This window comes from Zingiber officinale, chromosome 9B (genome assembly GCF_018446385.1).
Source record: "Zingiber officinale cultivar Zhangliang chromosome 9B, Zo_v1.1, whole genome shotgun sequence".
Classification (NCBI taxonomy): Eukaryota; Viridiplantae; Streptophyta; class Magnoliopsida; order Zingiberales; family Zingiberaceae; genus Zingiber; species Zingiber officinale.
Window position 1 is genome coordinate 28,648,547 of NC_056003.1, and position 21,443 is coordinate 28,669,989.

General features: G+C 33.7%; 1 protein-coding gene across 1 annotated transcript; it reads right to left on the reverse strand.

Annotated features, from left to right (window-relative positions):
• Window positions 1–10,634: 10,634 nt before the first annotated feature.
• Window positions 10,635–16,850, reverse strand: LOC122024320. The gene is made up of 5 exons (XM_042582925.1): window positions 16,559–16,850; window positions 14,345–14,433; window positions 12,202–14,097; window positions 11,616–11,763; window positions 10,635–11,537 (listed from the first exon to the last, which is right to left on the reverse strand). The coding sequence occupies exons 1-5, from the start codon at window positions 16,737–16,739 to the stop codon at window positions 10,906–10,908; spliced, it is 2,946 nt and encodes a 981-aa protein (XP_042438859.1). The 5' UTR covers window positions 16,740–16,850; the 3' UTR covers window positions 10,635–10,905.
• Window positions 16,851–21,443: the final 4,593 nt, after the last annotated feature.

Below are 21,443 nucleotides of genomic sequence, written 5' to 3' on the forward strand. Positions count from 1 at the left end.
TTATAAGTCATTGTTATTATACATTAGTTGATTGATATTGGATAATTGAATCCACCAATTAACAATTAAGAATGATATAAGAATCAATTGATACTGATTTAGGTACATCAGTTAACTATGTAACATCAATTCGATTTAATCAATTTTTAAATTTTAAAATCAAATTATCCAAATAACCAAAATAATAATAAAAAAATCTAAATTAATCAATTCCAATCACTTGTATTGATTATTTTGATTTAATTGATATTTTACTCCCCTATTTACATACATACATGAATGCAATGATATAGTAGGCATCGTATAGGGCACATCCTAAAAAGATCCGGAAGCATCACTTGAAATGATATAGTGTTTAAAAAATCGATAATTATCTAAATGTTATATATAAGACAGAGCAATAATTCAAAATCGAATAAAAAAATTATTTGTTTTGAACAAATCAAATTTTAATTTATTATTAAAATTAGACAAATCGAACAAACATAAAATTAATTACTTTGTCGGTTATTAAATTAAAGGAACGTTTCTTTATTAGTTGATTGCATTATATATTAGCCGATTGATATTAGATAATCGAATCCACGGATCGATAATTGAGAGTTGAGTCGAGATTTAAGAATTGATTGATAATTATTTAGGTACATCAATAACTGTTCACAACATATTAATCGATTGATACTAATTCGATTTAATCAATTTAATAAATTTTTAAATTTTAAAATTAAATCTGAATAAATTAAAATAATAAAAAAAATCGAAATTGACCGAATCGAAATTCTGACTTTGATCAATTCTATTGATTATTTCGATTTAATTAATATTTTACTCCGCTAGTTACGTGCACCCATGAATACGGTTAGATTGTTTATATATATTTATTTGTTTATTATATTTAGGATAATGGGATCTTTTTCCTTTTTTTATTTAATGTTTAAAGTTTTTTAACTTACTATATAAGTATTTATATTTTATATTTCTAAAATTAATTTTTTTAGAGTTAATAATATAACTAATTTTTTCCTCTTCTTAATTTCTACATGATATCAGATCATCGGTTATCCTTCTCTAACCTAATTTTTTCTGTCGCCCTTGTTACTATTTCCTGTAGAGCTGTCAATTTGGATTGGATCTGTCGGGTTGATCTGCCTCGTCTAATAATTAAGTGGATTGGGTTGGAATTTTATCAACCCAAACTCGTTGCGGGCCGACCCGCCTAGGCCCGCGACCCACGTAGGTTGGCCTGCGATGGGCTTGTGTTGACTCGCGGATTGAGAAACACATGTAAACTAAGTTTTATATCAATTTATTATCTTTCTTTATTATAATTTTGAAATAAAAATAGTACTTTTCATCCCAAATAAGTATTCATTTATGTCCATTTATATTTAAAATACATGTTTATGGATATATTTGATTGATAAAATCTTTCCGAAGTAAAACGTTGAATATATGAAATATTTTTTTAATTTTTTTTTTAAAAAAATTGATGGGCACGCGGGTTGACCCGATAAACCCGCAACCCGCCTTAAATTGGGTTGGCTTAGAAATTTCCCAACCCGCCAAGTTGACGGGTTGTCCCGCCTCGCCAAATGGTTGGCCCACCACGGGCAAACCCGGTCCGCCACGGGTTGACCCGTTTGACAGCTCTAATTTCCTGTTGTCGTCGCTGTCTCCTCCTGTTACTACCGACTTCAGTGCCGATCGATGTCCTTTTTTGTCGATATCAGCGTCTACATCCTTTTCTATCGATTTTAGCGCCGATGTCCGTTTCTGTTGATTTCGGCATTGATACTCTTTTTTGCCGATTTTGGTGCTGACGCCCTATGTTACCAATTTCAGCACCGATGTCTTTTTTTGCTAGTTTCAGCACTGACGCCTTGTGCTGTTGATTTTATACGTCAACATCCTTTTCTATCTCAAATTCTTCATGTGACCATGGGTTGTCCTAACACTAATTTTTGCTGATCATACAGATGTGTATTCGTACAGTTTGGTTGTTTTGAGCATTATTCATTTTGTCATCATGTCTGTCGAATAGATGCTTTATGAAAATTGATCAGTATATGTTGGAGTAGTTTCAACAATTCCTTGCTTCACAACCCTCTGCCATGTTAGTTTCTTCTTATATAGGTTTATCATCGTCTAGTATTTTAAGTATATCTTTATCCTTGTGGATTTTGGACTCTAGCGTCTTCCATCATATGTCATCTAATTGATCATTTTTGTTTCTTTTTCTCCCAGCTTATCTATATCTATTGTGACTACTAATGATACTCCTATGTCTAGGTATTAGTTCAATTGTTACATCTTATTTATCTCTTACTGATGTTTATTATATTCCGAGTCTTACTTTAAATCTTATTTTTGCTAGTCAATTATGTGAGTCTGAATACCTAGTCTCTTTTTCTATCTAATTGTTATGTTCAGGACCCGCGATCTTATAGGCTGATTGGGATAAACCATAAGCAAGGAGGACTCTATATTTTAGATCAACTTAAAGTACCAGAAGTTTTAGCTTTGAGTGTGGATTTATCTTCTTTTTGTCTAAGTTGTTCATCTTTTTATTTTTATTTGTGACACTCTCATTTAGACAATGTTTCAGCATTTTATTTGTAATTTTTATATTCTACAGGAATATTAAGACCTTTAAAAATTTTTAATATTTTTGATTGTAGTAGTTGTAAATTGGTCAAATTTTCTACTTTACCATTTTCTAAAAGCCTTTTCTTTTTCTTTTGCTCCATTTGATCTTATTTATTCTGATGTATGGGGAGCCTCTCCTATTCTTACAGGGGGAGGGTTACGGTATCATATTTTATTTATTGATGATTGCACTCGTTACTTGTGTTTCTATTTTATGAAACATATGTCTGATTATTTTATCATTTTTAATAACTTTAAAGTTTTTTGTGAAAATTTAAAATTCTAGTATCATAAAGTGTTTTCGTTATAATTTGGGGTGCATACATTTCGAATCATTTTTCACATTTACTTACTACTGGTGGTACTATTTATCAAACTTCGTGTATAGATATTCCTGAACAGAATGATATAACTAAACGGAAACATAGACATCTTGTTGAAACAATCCATTTATTTTTATTATTTGCTAGTGTTCCTAGTACCTTTTGGGGGAAGCAATACTTAATGCTGCTCACATGATTAATAGAATTCTAATTTCACATAATTCAGGCTTGTCATTTTTTTGAAAAATTGTATGGGCATACTCATATCTATTCCTTTTTGTATGCTTTTTTGTCGTACTTGCTTCGTCCTTCATCCACATGTCGAGCGTAATAAGCTAGCCTCTCGGTCTACTCTTTGTGTCTTTTGTATTATGGTGTTAGTCAAAAAGGATATTGTTATTTTGATTTTGTTAGTAAAAAATTATATGTATTTTGTTATGTTGTGTGTTCTTGAGCATATTTTATTTTTTTCTATTTTGACTAATTCGCATAATATGATAAAGTCAAATATGCTTTACATTGATGCTTTTAACACTGACGCTGAGGAAGCTTCATTCACAACTACCAATCATCTTCTGATATTACGGATGATCTTTTTATCTATTGTCATTAATTCACTCGTATTCGTAAGTCTACTAAATTATGAGAACTATTTTTTATAATTCAATTTTTTTTTCACTAAATCTCTCCTTTTTAAAGATGTAATATATATTAATGCTAACATTTTATTTTGAAAAAAAAAATCAACTCAAATAAAAATTACTCTGATAAAAATATTTTAAGATTGAAAATATAGTGGTATGTTTTTTTTTAAAATATTGTTTTAAAAAATTATATTTTGCTGGATTGTGTTTAATTGGCGAGTTTGGTGTGCGAACGGTCACGGGCATTTAATGATTCGCACCACGTGTGAAAATGGAAGAAGGAAAGGAGATTGTACGTTTAATTTCTAAGATTTTTTTTTTTTTACTTTTGTTTCTTTTGAAACAGATTCTTTTAAGAAAAACATTTTTTTTAGTGTTTTTAACATTTTAAATGATAAAAAATTATGGTCAGTAGGCTTTTTAATATAAATATTTTTAAAATGTGAATTATCGTCAATCAATATATTATTTTTGCAAAATGATAATATAAATATTTTTCTCATATTAAATTGATAAACTAAATAAAATCAATAATTTTGATCTATTGTTTAATGGGCAGTTGATAAATTATCTTCCATCAATATATTATTTTAATTATTATAGAACTTTCGATATTTGCGTTGTTAATAAACAAACAAATAGACGACAAAACTACAAATTATAGTATTAAAAGATAATGAAAAAAATGGAAAAATATTATTTTTCATCTTTTTTTCATCGACTAAGTCAAGAATCGAGCATAAATGAAAATGAGGTCAAATGTGACTTAACTAGTGAAGGTATACCTTCTTGTTCACAGTTGGATTATTTGGGAACGCTCTACAGGTAAAAACTACTAAAAGTAATACATCAACGTATTTTTTTTCTTTGTGGAAAATTGAGATTATTCAATTGATCATGATATGCTTCAAACTTGTTCACGGCCAATTGGACATCACTTTTGTTGGAAGTGGTCCTTGTATTTTAATAATGAATTAAAAAAATGGATAGTTACTCAAAAATATCTTTTTTTTTTTTTGCTTATAAATCATCTTTAAGAATAATAAATACTCTCTATTTACTAATTTATGGAGTGCTCATTTCTCTTAAATAACTTCTTTTGTATGAATATATTTACTTAACAACTTTGCAAGAATAAATTATCTAAATGTTACATATAAGATGAGAAATCAGTTCAAAGTAGAATATAATAAATTTTTTGTTGACAAATTGAATCAATCAAATTTTATTATTAATATCGATTAAATATAAAATCAGTTAATTTTGCTAGTTACCAAATTAACTAAACTCGATTGTTATTATATATTATTAGATTTATATTGGATAATTGAATCCACCCATTGATAATTAAGAGTCAAGTCAAGTATATCAATTAATTGGTGTTTTTAGGACGATCTAATGATTAACACATAAGGTATTATCATCATGAGGTCTGGGGTTCGAATCTCAGTAAAATCTTTCCTTATGTGCTAGTTGTTATTTCAAAGACTAGTAGCCGTCCGTGATTTACCTCCTTCATGTTGATCCTGAATATCATATAGAACAATCCTAAAGATATCCCGAATCACATAGGGTAATCCTACAGAGATCTTGAAGAGATGGTTGTCGCTTGAAATGATATAGTGTTTAAAAAATAGACAATTATCCAAATGTTGTATGTAAGACTGAGCAATAATTCAAAATCGAATAAAAAATTATTTGTTTTGAACAAATCAAACTTTAATTTATTATTAAAATTAAATAAATCGAACAAACATAAAATTAATTATTTTGTCGTTATCAAATTAAGGGAGCATTTCTTTATTAGTTGATTGCTATTATTGTTAGTCGATTGATATTAGATAACCCAATCCATCCATCGATAATTGAGAGTTGAGTTAAGATTTAAGAATTGATTGATATTGATTTAGGTACATCAATCAACTCTTTACAACATAATAATCGTGTGATACTAATTCGATTTAATCAATTTCTAAATTTTAAAATCAAATTCGAACGGAATAAATTGAAATAATAATAAAAAAAATCTAAATTAACCAAATTGAACATATGACTTTGATCAATCCTATTGATTATTTCAATTTAATTGATATTTTACTCCCTTAGTTATATGCACGCATGAATACGATTAGATTGTTTATATATATATATTTATTTATTATTTTTAGAATAATTTAATCTTTTTTCCTTTTCTAGTATTTAGAGTTTCTTAAACTATATAAGATTTATACTCTATATTTCTAAGATTGATTTTTTAGAGTTAATATATAATATGAGTAGCTTTTTCCTCTTATTAATTTTTACATGATATCAGAGCAGTTCTCTTTCTCTGACCTAATTTTTTCTACCGTCCTTGTTATTGCTTCATGTCGTCGCTGTTGTCTCCCACCGCTGCTATCGATTTCAGTGCCGACGTCCTTTGTTGTCGATTCCGGTGTTGACGTCCTTTTCTATCAATTTTGGCATCGACGTCATTTTCTATTGATTTCGACACCAACGCTCTTTTTTTCCGATTTTGATGCCGATGCCCTATGCTGTCAATTTCGGCACCAATATCATTTTCTGTTAATTTCGGCACCGACACCTTGTGCTATAGATTTCTACGCTAACATCCTTTTCTATTTCAAATTCTTCATGTGACCACGGGTTGTCCTGACACCAGTTTTTACGGATCGTACAGATGTGTATCCGTACAATTTGGTTATTTTGAGTATTATTCGTCTGTCATCATGTCTGGTCATGCATATGCTTTATGAAAATTGATCCGTATATGTTGGAGCAGTTTCAACAGTTCCTTGCTTCACAGCGCTCTGCCATGTCAGCTTCCTCTCATATAGGTTTGTCATTATCTGGTATTTCATGTATATCTTCATCCTTGTGGATTTTAGACTCTAGTTCCTCCCATCATATATCATCTAATTTATCATCTTTTGTTTATTTTTCTCCCAATTTATCTATATCTGTTGTGACTGCTGATGGTACTCCTATGTCATTAGTATGTGTTGGTTCAATTGTTACATCTTGTTTATCTCTTACTGATGTTTATTATATTCCGAGTCTTACTTTAAATCTTATATTTGCTAGTTAATTATGTGAGTCTGGATACATAGTCTCTTTTTCTCTATTTAATTGTTATGTTCAGGATCCGCGATCTTAGAGGCTGATTGGTACAAACTGTAGGCAAGAAGGACTCTATGTTTTAGATCAACTCAAAGTAACGAAAATTTTAGCTTTGAGTGTAGATTTATCTTCTTTTCGGTTGAGTTGTTCATCTTTTTATTTTTATTTGTGGCACTCTCATTTAGGTCATGTTTCAGCGTCTTGCTTGTAGTTTTTAACTTCTACAGGAGTATTTAAAACCTTTAAAAAGTTTTGATATTTCTGATTATAGTGATTGTAAACTGATCAAATTTTCTGCCTTATTATTTTTTAAAAGTCTTTTCTTTTTATTTTGCTCTATTTGATCTTATCCATTCTAATATATGAGGACCCTCTCATATTCCTGCAAAAGGGGAGGGGTCAAGGTATTATATTTCATTTATTGATGATTGCATTCGTTACTTTGGGTCTATCTTATGAAATACAAGTCTGATTATCTTACCATTTTCAACAATTTTAGAGTTTTTGTGAAACTCAACATTCTAGTGTCATATGGTGTTTTCGTTGTTTTTTGAGGGGTGAATACACTTTGAATCATTTTTCACATTTACTTGCTTCTGATGGTATTATTCATTAAACTTCGTGTATAGATACTCCTGAACAGAATAGTATGACTGAACGGAAACATAGACATCTTGTTAAAACATCCCATTCATTTTTATTGTCTATCAGTGTTCCTAGTGCCTTTTGGGGGGAAGCAATCCTTAACGCTGCTCACATAATTAATAAAATTCCAATATCATATAATTTAGGCTTATCATCTTTTGAAAACTTGTATGGGCATGCTCTTCTCTATTCCTTTGTGTGTTTTTGGTTATACTTGCTTCGTCCTTCGTCTATATATCGAGCGTAATAAGTTAGCCTCTCGGTCTGCTCTATGTCTTTTGGATTATAGTGTTAGTCAGAAAAGATATCATTATTTTAATCCCGTTAGTCAAAAATTGTATGTATCTTATCATGTTGTGTTTCTTGAGCATATTCTATTTTTTTTCTATTCTGGCTAGTTCGCATAATATGACGAAGTCAAATCTGCTTTGCATTGATGCTTTTAATACTGACACCGAGGAAGCTTCACTTACATCTAGTACTGGTAGCTCAACTAAATTTGGTACTTTGGTTCTTGAGATATCCATTCCACGTGCTCTTCCTTCTTCCATTACCCAACCATCTCCTAAGGTTATGGATAATCCTTCTCTCCACCATTGTTAATCCATTCATGTTCCTAAGTCTACTAAACTACTAGATTTTGCTTACTTTTGTTATTCTTGTTCTTTTGCTTCATTTGTTATATATGTTCATTGTCTTTCTGTGTTTGTATCCTATAAAGAAGTTGTTCGTAACTCAGTTTGGCAGAGTGCTATAGCTGAGGAGCTGACTACTTTATATCAAACTTATACATGAGATTTGGTAGCATTGTCATCAGAAAAACATATCATTGGTTCTCGTTGGGTATATAAGATCATAATTAAATCTGATAGATCTATCGAATGATACAAAGTTCATCTTGTTATTAAAGGTTATTCTCAAAATTATTGCATGGATTATAAGGAAACATTTACTCCTGTTATAAAAATGATGACTGTTCATATTCTGATTGTTGTTGTTTTTATTTGTCGATGGAGAATATCTCAAATGGATGTTAAGAATACATTTCTAAATGGTGATCTTCATGAAGAAGTTTATATGACATCTCCTCCTGGTATTTCACACTAACTTGGTGAAGTTTGCAGGCTTCATAAAGCGCTTTATGGTCTCAAACAAGTATCTCGTGCTTGGTTTGAGAAATTCTCTAGAGTGATTACTTCGCTTGGTTTTCATCCTAGTAATCATGATTCAACATTATTTGTCAGATATACGAGTACAGGTCATATTCTTTTATCATTATATATGTTGATGACATGATTATTACTAGTGATGATTTTGATGAAATTGCTTCCTTAAAGTCTAAGTTGACTTGTTGTTTTACTATGAAAGACTTCAGTATACTACGCTACTTTCTAGGCATTGAGGTCTCTTATTCCTCGAAAAGTTATCTTTTATCCCAATCAAAGTATATATATCTGATTTGTTTGAGCATACTCGTCTTACGATAATAGAGTCGTTGATACTCCTATTGGGACTAATGCTCGATATTCTCCATTTGATGACTCACTTTTGTCGGATCCTAATTTGTACAGACCTATTGTTGGAAGCTTAGTTTATCTCATCGTGACTTGTCTAGATATTATATATGTTGTTCATGTGATTAGTCAATTTATTACTGCACTAATTACAATTCATTGGGCTGTTGTGCTTTGTATTCTCAAGTATCTTTGGGGCACTCAATTTCAAAACCTTTTGTTTCCTTCTACTTCATTTCTGGAGTTACGTGCATACTATGATGTTGATTGGGCTGGTGATCCTACAAATCGCAAATGTACCACTGGCTTTTACGTTTTTCTTGGCGATTCCCTTATTTTTTAGAAGAGTAAGAAACAAGATGTTATTTCTAGATCTTTCATAGAAGCTGAATATCGTGTCATACCCTCAACTACTTGTGAGATAGTTTGGTTGCATTGATTGCTTGCGGATATGAGTATCTCTCTTCATCAACCTACTCCGTTATATTATGGTAATAAGAGTGTTATTCAAATTACACGCAATTCAGTTTTTCATGAGCAGATGAAACATATTAAAATTGATTGTCATATTACTCGTCATCATCTTCAAATTGACACCATCACATTGCCTTTTGTTCTTTCAAATCTACAGATTGCTGATATATTTACCAAAGCACATTTCGCTTCGCACTTTTGTTTCTTGTCTGACAAACTCTCAATGCTTCTAACTGTAACATAGTGAATTTCAGGGGATGTTAGATTATACCTATTTATTTGTTTATAGTTTTTAGTAAATTTGATTTTTTTTTTCTATTTATGATTTATAATTTCTTAACTTGGCTACCTAAAGATTTATACTTTATATTTTTAAAATTAATTTTTTAAAGTTAATAATATGACAATCTTTTTCCTTTTGCAAAATACAAATACAATGATATACTCCAAATCGCATGGGACAGTTCCCCGAAGTTAATGTTATCACCTTTGTCGCTGAAATGATATAGTGTTTAAACTTTTATGTAACATTTATTTGAAAAAAAAAACATGGGACTTTAATTTGCTAGGAATCAAAGATTATTTACAGATTTACATAAGTTGTCTAGAAGGAAGATATTATCATTACTATCAAAGTTTATTATGAATTTTAATTCTCAAATTTAAAGTATACATGAAAAAACAATTCATCTTAGTTTATAGGAAAGCACACTTAAATTGACAATTATACATAAATACAAGTGGGGTGGAAGAAGAATGTTGACCATTTTAAAAAAAATTAGAATTGTCATGTACAATTCTCTTATATTTTTCTTTATTCTTAGACACTAGTGGCCTGTTCTTGACTTCAAAGGTCAAACCTTCTTTTTTCCAATCAAGATCAGTTGCAACTGAAGAAAGAATTCACAAATATACAACTCCCCAAGTAACAACCTCAAAGTCATCAGTCTTACAAAGAGCACATCCACACAGAGCCACAGAAGTTTGAATGCACGTGAAAATATGTATAAACTAATTGTAGAACCTTCATCTCCCACATGACTTGGGTGTTCTTCCTCATTACAAGATCAAGTCAAACAAAGAAAAATACAGAGTTTTTTGTCAACAGCGTAGAGCATTCTCTACCTCTGGCCAAAGTCTCAATACATCAATAATACACAATCACTTTCAGAGGTTTGAATCCATATAAAGAAGGATTAGTAATGTCACTCATGCATCAAATGAAAAATAATCTGACAGACTGAGAAACTTAAATTTTTGAAATTTAGTGCCTTCAAGAAGAGCTGCTTAATTAGATTGCAAGCCACTTAATTAATCTAAGTTTATATATTTATATTCTAGTCAAGTCTAATTATGATAACTGCATAAATTTCTCGGTTAGAAGGTACATCACATGAATTTTGAGGCAAAAAACTGTTGTAGATTTTCGAGAAATCAGCTCTTAAACATCTGCTAGTTGCTAAATTGGAGAGGTGAGATAATTGGGATGGGTTGTTACCACCAAAGTAGCTTGAAGAAAATGATGCCTCCACCAAACTGTCATAGAAGCTCACTGACGAGTTCCTGCAAAAGATAGGCATTTAGCATCTCCTCAATATCTATAGCGATCACATCGACATCATATCTCCAGCCCAACCATGCTGTCTCAAGGATCTTGTTTTCCTGACTGCATTGTAGCTCTTTCCTTTGCTTCACCACCATTTGCCACACAGCTTCAACAAGACTTTCACTGTCATATGTTGGTAGACGTAGCTTTGATATAGTCATCCCAGGGTGGACATCCAAGTATGAGGTAACTAAATCTGCTAGACTGTAATTTACAAGATCGAATAACAATCTTCGCTCTGATCTTGACCATGAAGAAATTCCACCATACTTCTTCTCGAGATCAACAAAAACACTTTGGTCTAGAGCAAACCCGAACAAGCAGTGCTCTTTTAAGAGCTTATTGTCGTGAATACTTTTGGTTCCTGACTCCAAAAGTATGTCAAGTAGGTATGTGAAGTCTCTATCATCAATATCTCTGAATCTTGCTTCATGTAGATCTACTAAAGGTAGAAACACACAATCATCTTCTTTGCAATATTCATCGCTTAGCAAGAGAACCTGACTCTCCTCTGTACATATAGCGGCCGAGTCCATTTTTAGATGCTCAAGTTGCATTCGTAGCTCTGCAATTTAGCCAAAGTAAGCATAAACAATATAAAAAATTGAGGAGGAGAAAATCAATGGCAGTTCTGGTGGCTTGCCTTTAAGATCTGCACTCAATCTTCCAAAGCAACCTGAGCTGTAAGTTTCATCTTCATACGGAGTCTCTAGAACAGAGACTGGACTAGGCTGTTCAAGGTCATTGAAGCTTAGAGGTTGTAATTTGGCAATATGGTCACTTGATTTTTCCTGGAGGGATGAATTTGCATTTTAGAAATTGATATTCTTACATATGCTATAGTAGCATAAATGTATGAAACTGATTCATGCATGAAACAACAAACAATAAATCTTTTTCTTGAATTAGTTGAATATATAAGTGATGGTTTATTAGACAATGATAAGATGATGAAACCAAAAGAATACAAAAGGAGAGAGCTGTTTGGTCGTGTCAGTCTATAACACCCCACAAGTATCAACTGATGGCTGTGCCAGTGGCAAGATACATGATATTACTCCCCATACGTCTATATATATATATATCTCTAACATGCTTGCTACAGATCTATTTGATAACGTGAAAGGACTAGATCTTCAATCGCTATAGAATTATAATGTTTCTTAGCAATCATATCTATTATCTACTATAGAAAACTTTACCAAAGAACTAAAATAACAGAAGAGCACCTGAAGTACTATATCCTTATGATAACCATATCCGTTGTCTGGTGGAACATGAAATGCAGACTTCGTCGCTTGCTCTTCCCAAGTGGTCAAAACTTTAGTTGCAGTGTTTAACTCAGTCTTGGTGATAAGATCTTCCTCATGAACTCTTTTTCTAAGTCCCTCTGAGTTAATATGAATCTCCCGTTCAGGTACCATATTTTTCACTGCGACATAGTCAGCTAGTTGATAATTATAGTTTTGGTGCTCAGATTGCTTAGCTGACAGTAAGCCTAAAGAAACATAGGATTTTACATCTGCTACATCTTTGATTATAGTGGTGCTACCACCAACTCTTTTTCTGTCACCAAATTTCGCACTAACTGAAGCTAGATGTGAATTGGGTCTTGAAGAAAATCTGGAGCACCCATCTCTTGGGGCATCCTCGCAGCTAGTACCAAACTGACAACTCCAACTATCAAGAATTTCATCTCTAGATAAGTATTCCGTTGATATGTTTTTACTATTTAAAAAATCCACAGTAAATTTTCCAGTCTCTTCCTCAGATAGTTCAAGAGTTTCACCAGGTGTGCTTGAGCGTCGAGAAATAAGCCCCATGTTCTGAAGCTGATGAGTCACATTCCGTCTCTCAAAATAGTGGTGGTTCAGATCCTCCATGCTCACACGAGATTTAGTTGAATACATCGACGATGGGATGAATCTATTACCCCACTCCCCAAAGGGGTCAGGGGACTGAGGAACTGAATCTGAGTGGGTGAAATTTGCTATGTCTGGCATCATTGTTGAGTACCTGTCTCCAGTGTACACAGTGACTCGAGGGCTAAAATTTAATTTGCTAAGTCTATTCCTGTTGTGCCTCATCTTTGGTGTGATCTTTCTGTAGTTTTCTTCTGAATAATTTACTTTGTGATCCATGCCATCCTTTTCATGGGGAAAAATATCTATATGTTTCTGATCATGAAAATCCTGAGTTCTCAATGCTGCAAGTTTTCTGTCTTTCTTGGAATTAAACCAGAGGTCACCATGGGTTAAAAAACTAGCCTCTGCAACCTTTTGTGCTTTCTCAAGGGTTGGTTTCAAGATAACAATGTCAGCAGGACGAACAGCAGTTCGGGATCGGGATCTGCCCCTCTGCAGCGCCAATAAATTATATGGAACAGAGCCTGTGTCTTCCTCGACATGGCATTTTCTAAGTCTTGCTGCATGTGTCTTAGAAGAGCCTGTGATTTCCTGATGCATATGAGCAAACCTATCATTACTTTTTCCTTTTTTGGATGACCTACACTGAACTTTATCCCTCCCATTCTCGGTCCTACATTCAGATGGTTTTAGTATTGCGATCTTACTTCGATGAGATGAGGGTGCATGTTTCAGATCTTGAAGATGCTTTGCAAATAAAGAGTTGGAATCTTGGAGAAGTTCCCAAAAAAGATCCTTGCTTGAATCTGAAATTCCAAATGTACCACTGAATTCTTTATATTTGTGAAACAATTCAATAGGTGATTGCCCACTTACATCCATAAAGTCCTCCCTCTCATTCCTCACATAATCTTCATATGCTCTTTGTCTATGTTTTGCCATCATATCAGAGTGACTTGCTTGCTTCCTCCTTGTGTTTGCATTGCTTATCTCAAAAACCTCTTTGAGCTCATGACTGTCCTTATGTTTCCATTCCAACAAGTCCTCAGCATCCACATAATTTCCGAAAAGGCCTGGGATATTTGTATTCCTCTTTTGTTTGACAAGAGGGGGGCATGAATCAAGACCCATCAGCTTAGCAATTAAACTGGGTGAAGAATGCTTAGTTTCTTTCCCTTTCGACAACTCTTCCTCTATAAAATCCTTTATCAGAACTTCACTGGTTTTCTTGGATGGGCTTTTCTTTATCCTATTATCAAACTGAAAACATAAAAGCAATAGATCATGTTAGTGCAGAGTTGTACTGAAGGACTTCGATTAAAAATAGCAATACAATGGCAAGCCATATTTCGGCAGTGCAGGAAAAATTAACTGAATGAAATTGATCATCACAACTTTGGAATATAAGAACATAAAGAGGAAATCCAAACTCAAAGAATCTTCCCCTCTTAAAAACCATATGAACTTGGCAATGAGATTTATTACAAAAACATGAGAGATCACTCACAGAATGCTCTTCTGCTAAAAAACTTATGTTGCGACCAAAACCACTTGCTGTGCACGTCTCATTTAACTGTTTTTTGAAGCTATAATGACCTGAAATGAGAACATATCTTAAAATGATCATTCAAATTGTATGATACTGTAAATTTCAGGCTTGCATAGCCTGAAATAATGATGAAAAAGTAAATGTAAGTATCAGAGTACAATTTCCCTATTATGAGACAATAGCATTTCAGCACTCTTTACATAAAAACAAACAACATTTCTTCAAAATTTACAGAGGTTTTAGAAATTGAAAATTTATAAGAAATTTATTGACCTTTAACACAAAAGTCAAAAGGGAATTAAATCTGATATAGGAAAATTTGTCTGAAAAATATTAACAGGAGGAAAAGTAAGACTTTCAGTTAGAGAGACATACATTCACCATATTCATCACAAAGAAAATCAGCAAAGTTCCTACAAGGAGAATTGCATATATATATATATATATATAACACGGACTGAAGAATTTCAAACCACAGTTCATTTTTCAAGTTAGCGGGAAGCGAAGTTGTATTAATATGAACCTACTTTTAGACTTAATCAATTTATGCAATGGGGAAATACCACCTGTGATGATGAATGTAGAATTAAGAAATATATGGAGTAAATTATCATGCTATGAAATTGGAGGATACCTTGTCCACACTACTAATGATTTGTATTGATGAGAATAAGAATTTAAGCGAGGTCCAATATGGCACCACAATTTAATAAAAATGAACAAGCCTTGGGTGTTGGATTTAATCTCTATTTGGTGGGCTTACAAGTTATTTGTAAGCATGCGGATTTGTGTCATTAAGAAAATCAAACCCGTTAAGTGATCTAACTAATATGGAGGATTTGAGTTATTGGATGTGGAGGTTTATATATGTAGAAACTGCTAACTGAACTGTTATCATTAATAGGTTGATAACGGATTTGGTCATATAGGCATGACCGTCGTTGGATTAGGTATTCTGACATATCCCTTCGCTCCCCATTGGTGAAGAGATTAGGCCGTCGTCAACCTAACTCCTCCAAAAGACCAGCCCTCTTGTTCTTCTTACTCTTCCGCAGGATTCACAATTTCATGGATGGACGCTTTATGAAATGATGACTCTTCCACTACATTAATCAAGTTTCATCGCCACCCTTTGGTATTTATTTTTCTGTTGTAGATTCGATGTAACTAAATCCATGTTGTTTTCTTTTCCTTTATACGAGTTCATACATGTTCTAGAATTCATGCAGTCTAGGAAAACTTAACTCTAACATTGGGCCCTTTAGGGGGAGCATAACCTATGATTCTGGTCTTTTGACGTTAATGAGTTGGTTAGTTTCAACATTGAGGTAGGCCGTGGCAGCTAAGATCTCCTTTCTCATCCATTTTCTCAGAAGAACATTGAGAAGAATTTGGCTGTACAACTATAGATATTAAGAAAGCTACCATAATCAGACAGAAATTAGAGTAAATTTAGTTGCTGGGACATACAAATATGACGATTTAACAAATGTGCGAGATGATTCTAAACTTTACGCATCCTTAATATCTTTGCAGTTGAGAAATTTTTTCTTCCTTTCTGATAACATTAATTAATATCCTATTGGAATCTGATCTTGCTAGAGTTGAAACGGGTAAACGTAATATCGAATTCAAGGGGCAAAGAGTAAATATAATAAAGATCTAAAAAATTCATAGTGACAAATGAGATGACGGGGATTGAGAAAATGACCTTCAAAGCTGGGAAAGCAAATACGGCATCAACCGGAAGTTCAGTGTACCAAACTAGGGTGCCAAAAAAGTGTTTTTTTTTTTTTCAAGCAAAAAGAAATGGCAAAACATGTCGTACGAATAATGTACTCGTACTTCAAGCCGAGAACGACAATGGAACTAAAGAATCAATCCCTTACCAAAAAATTACAGACAGCAGGAAGTAAGATAACAATCGATCTAGGAAAAGAAGAACTAAATGAAACAAGAAATTCTTGCATAAGTATGAAATTTCTTCAAGGCTCTTCCTCAAGTGGCACGCCAAAAAGCAGAACACCTCGATTACAAAAGGAGACGAAAAAGAAGCTCACTTGTTTTCCATGCACAGAGGGATCCGACACAGAGAAACTCAAAAACCTAAAGAAAGATAAAAACTTGGCGACAAATTGGAGCTCCAAAAAGGAATAATTAAAAGAAGAGCACCTTCAGGTGGAGCTGGGATCACGGAGGCCCGACGCAGGCCGAACTCCGCCGCAGCCGGTGACACCTCCCGGCAGCGCTGTCTGCTTCTCTGCTGCATTGTGCTTTTGCTCTCCTCAAGGGCTAAGCATTCCAAGTTCTCCGGCCTCGAAGGATACCTCCAAGGAGCAAGCGAAGCGGGCATCGAGAGCAGAGATTACACGGAATAAATCGAGAGAAGAGCAATAATCGCAAGAATGATTGCAATCATTGGAGGGCCAACGGCCCGGAGTGGCGTGCAATGAATGAGCAACCAAGCTGCGATGCAACGAAGCGAAACGAAGCATTAAAAAGAGTCCCCAATACGACATTCGACTGTTTTCATATTACTAAATTTAACCAATTTGATTACCCGCCTTGTAATTGGAGGAAACAATGAACCCCACTTCGATGCGGGAGTGCAAGCGATGCGGGTAACCGTATCTGGGTCCGCCAATGGGCAGAGGACGTATGGATCTCGGCGCGACCAGAATCTACGAAGAAATCTGTCTTGAGATTCGTGCGAGTGATGGATGGACAGTGATGGCAGTGTAGCTCCTTTTGGCGCGAACAACTGCGCCCGTCGCAGCCGTCCAAGTGTCGACTCATTGCAAAGCCACGTAAGTTGTGAAGATATTTACCAAAACTCATAATCAAAATAACAAAATGATTAAATTCTAAAAATAATTTCTAAATGATTATTCTCTCTCTCTTAAATCTTTTAAAAAAAAGATAAATAAATGAGATGAGTTTCCTTTGAAGAATCGAAACAATAACACTCTCGTTCGCATTCTTAGTTATTGTTATATACACGTGCATATTAGTGTTAGTGTTCGAGAGAAAGAGTCGATATCATAGACACATAGACACGATAATGGCGAATAACCTAAACCTAAAGGAGGAGGACAAGCAAGCATTCTACTTTGCCAAACTTTGACTAGCGAAGTAGACTTTCTTGCCAAATTCATCACCCTCACACAACACTTTTCACATCTTTCTTTATCTGTTTATTTTTATTATTATTATTTTACTTAGCATCATACAAAATCTGCAATTGCTACATCAATCTAAATATCATCATTAGCAAGTTGATTGGGGTTCAAAGATCATAGATCAACATGTGTATTAAATTGACATGTGAACAAAAAGAAAAGCTAGAAATTTAAACTATGAAGTTTAGACTCCACTAAGAAAGCAAAAGAAAAAAAAAAATCTAAATGGATAAAGGATAGTCGAGGCATGAACCTTTGTGGGTATATGATCCTTATTTATTTTACATTTAATTATTTTAATTTTATTTGATTGGTTAGTATACTCAATATTATAAATTTATTTATTTATTTTGAGACTTTTTTTATAATGAATATGATTTACATTTTTTTATTAAATTTAAATAAATATGATATGGTGAGGAAAGTTAGCACCATGTGATATATATGGTAAGTCAAAAATCAAATTGAGCGAGAAGTCAAAGTCAATAGGAATTAGGTCAAGTTAAATTGACTCAGCAGGTTAAAATTTATTGAGCTCAGGTCGAGTTAGACTGAGTTCATATCAGTTTAAGTTGAGTCCATATTAGATCAAACTAAGCTCCAACCAAATCAACGTCAAAGAATACCTCAAGTTAAATCAGTCCGAGTCATATCCAAATATTATCCATCCAAATTGAGAATTAACTCAGTGGTTATTGAAGTATTAATCATCAAAAGTGCATCAATTCGAATCTTCTGTCTTCAAATTTTTTTATCCCCGTGTCCTTTATCGATCGGATGGATCAGATTACATCTCAAGGTATCATGACATCTTTAAAATGTGTACAATATCTTCGTAATATGTAAAATATCCTTAAAATATAATCTGAATCTGCCCAATCGATAAAAAAATACGGAGTTAAAAAAAATTTAAGGACAAAGGATTCAAATTCAAAATGCATACATCTCTCGGTAATGAAAAGAAAAGGTGCACCCTTCGAGAAATAGAATTATTATTCATTTTCTCTTTCAAGATAACCAATTGTAATATCAAAACAAGCAATTTAATAGCTTTCTACTCACCTTACTTTTCTTCGTTTTTCTTCACCTTCTTTTAAAAGTTTGACTTAAAGTCGAAGTGGCCGAACCAAATTCTGACTTGCTATCCACTTAACATTTTTCTTAAATCTTTTCTGACCCTTACTTAAATGATCTCTTGGCCACTCGACATTTGGAGCCCGATATGAAGACAGCCATTTTGTAGAAGCCCGACTTGGAGACACTCAGCATCTAGAAGCTCAACCTAAATAAAACCGACCTGATTTGTAACTAGTCAGTTAAAATTACTCGGTCGTGATTATTTTACTAGTCATCTCATCCCTTGATATCATAATATAAATAAGCTGTTATCAAATTAAACATTAAATTCACTTTAAAATGTTTGATTTAGGAAAATAATACAAACTTGTACTAGCATGCAGCATGTAGGGAGTAGGGAGGATCCCTCACCCCTGACCAGAAGAAGACAGGCAAAGTGATACAAGCCCACCCCATATTGAAGTTCAATATAAACTTTTAAATTTTAAACGGGTATAACTTTTGATTCATGATTCGGAATTAAGCTTTGTTTGTTGTCACACGTGCAAAATTCAAAAACCTACATTTGTTATCCGTGAAACTGTAACCATCAAATTTTCAGCGCCAAATTCCTCCATTTAAATCCTTTTTAGGGCATTTTTAATATTTTTAGTAATTTTTATTTTTTGGACATTTAGGGTAATTTTTATATTTCTGGTATTTTTAGAGACTATTTGTCTTGATCCACGTCTTGATTTGAGTTAAGATTGTTAAGTTAATCACTTTCTTTTTCGAGTAAAAGTCTATTTCCTTTTATTACAAGATTAGAATTAAGATCTATTAATTGTAATTTCTTTTCTTATTTGAATCTTAGGTTGCGATTTATATAAAAGTCATGTTTAGATATTGAGGGATTAACCCTCAAGTTTTAATAAAAAATTTCCTTCTTGGAGGTTTCTCTTCTTGTCTTCCCCTCAATTTTCCTCTTCGTGTTAGCCTACAAAATAATCGCTATCCTGTCCAGCGTCAGTTGGTATCAGAGCACATGAAGGTTATCAATAGATCTAATGATGGGGTTGTTGTGGAGGCAGTCGCTGTCACAACAACAAGCAGGCTTCAGTGGAGGAAGCTGAGCACCGTGGTAGTAGCATCCAGGACATAATGATGGGTAAGGATTTACGGAGGTAAATTGCATATTTAGCCCAACGTATGACAGTGCGAGATCTCAAAGATCATGAGATTTTAGATCGTGGATCTAAGTTTTCCTTTAAGAACCCATATCACCAGCGAGACTCACCTCAGGAACGCCGTGGATGAGAGGAACCTGCTGGAGACTTTGGATTTCAGGATCTGCCCAAATTTTCTGATTCATTGCAAGTAGGGGACTTCATTGACTGGATCAACGAAATAGAGTAGATCTTCAATTATAAGCGAGTTTCAGATCGGATGAAAATGAAGTAAATTGCCATCAGACTCAAAGGGCGAGCATCAGCATGGTAGAAATAGATACGACGCTCTCGGGACAAATAAGGTAAACCCTAAAACTATTTGGGAAGATATGAAGGAAAATATAAAGGAACACTTCCTTCCCTTCACCTACACCCAAACTCTATTCTATCCACTTCACTCATTAAGACAGGGAGCGAGATCGGTCGACGAATATACAGAAGAGTTTTTTCAGCTGGTGGCCCGAAATAACCTATCTGAGATGGAGGAACAGTAGGTGGCACGTTACTTAGGGGGTCTGTGCTTGGCCTTGTAAGATGCCCTCAGTCTTCATTCACTCTCGACGGTGTCAGAGGCCTTTCAGTATGCACTGGTTGTTGAAAAGAAATAAAATAGAAAACTAGCAGGGAGAGGGGATCAGAACAATCGGCCAGATCACCTTTAAAATTCTCATCCTTCACAACAGCAGCCATTGCAGCAACCGCCACAGTGGTCATCACAGATTTACTCTAAAGCCCCTGTCAGATGTTATTAATGTAGTGAACAAGGATATATGACGCACCAATGTAGGAATCCCTCTTCTATTGATTAGAAGGGCGAAAACTTGTTGATCGAGGAAGAAGTGATAGAAGATACAACAACAATTGACGATCCAATGTATGAAGCATCTGACAAAGTGATTTATGACAATGGTCATGAGACTTTAGTCATTTGTAAGAGTCTGCTGACTCTCAAGGGTGATTCGGGGGATGATTAGTTGAAAACTAATATTTTTCATACTACTTACACCATTGTGGATAAAGTTTGCAAAATGATTATTAATCGCGGTAGTTGTGAGAATGCAATATCTGTAGAGGCTATCCAAAAATTACAATTGAAGATATATTGTCATTCTAAACCCTATAAGTTATCTTGGCTGAATAAAGAAAGCGAGGTAATAGTAGATCGACGATATCTCATTTCTTTTTCAATTGTCAAATATTTTGATAGTGCTTGGTGTGATGTGGTAGTCATAAATGCATGTCATATATTGTCGGGGAGACTTTGACAGTATGATCACAGTGTTATTTATGATGGGCGGAAGAATACCTATACCCTTAATGTTAAAGAAAAAAAAAATTATGTCGGCGGTGCGGCAGGAAGGAACTACTCCAATTCTGATACTAAAAATACTAATCTACTTTCTATATCTAGGTTTTTAGATAAAGTAGAGCAAGGAGTTGTATATGCTTTGCTACCATGCCAAAGCATTGCTTCGACCATAGACACAAAGTTATCAACCGAAGTATAACAGCTGCTAGCAGATTTTGATGAGCTGTTGCCGGAAGATCTTTCTTTTGGGCTACCGCCGATGTGAGATATCCAATATTAGATTG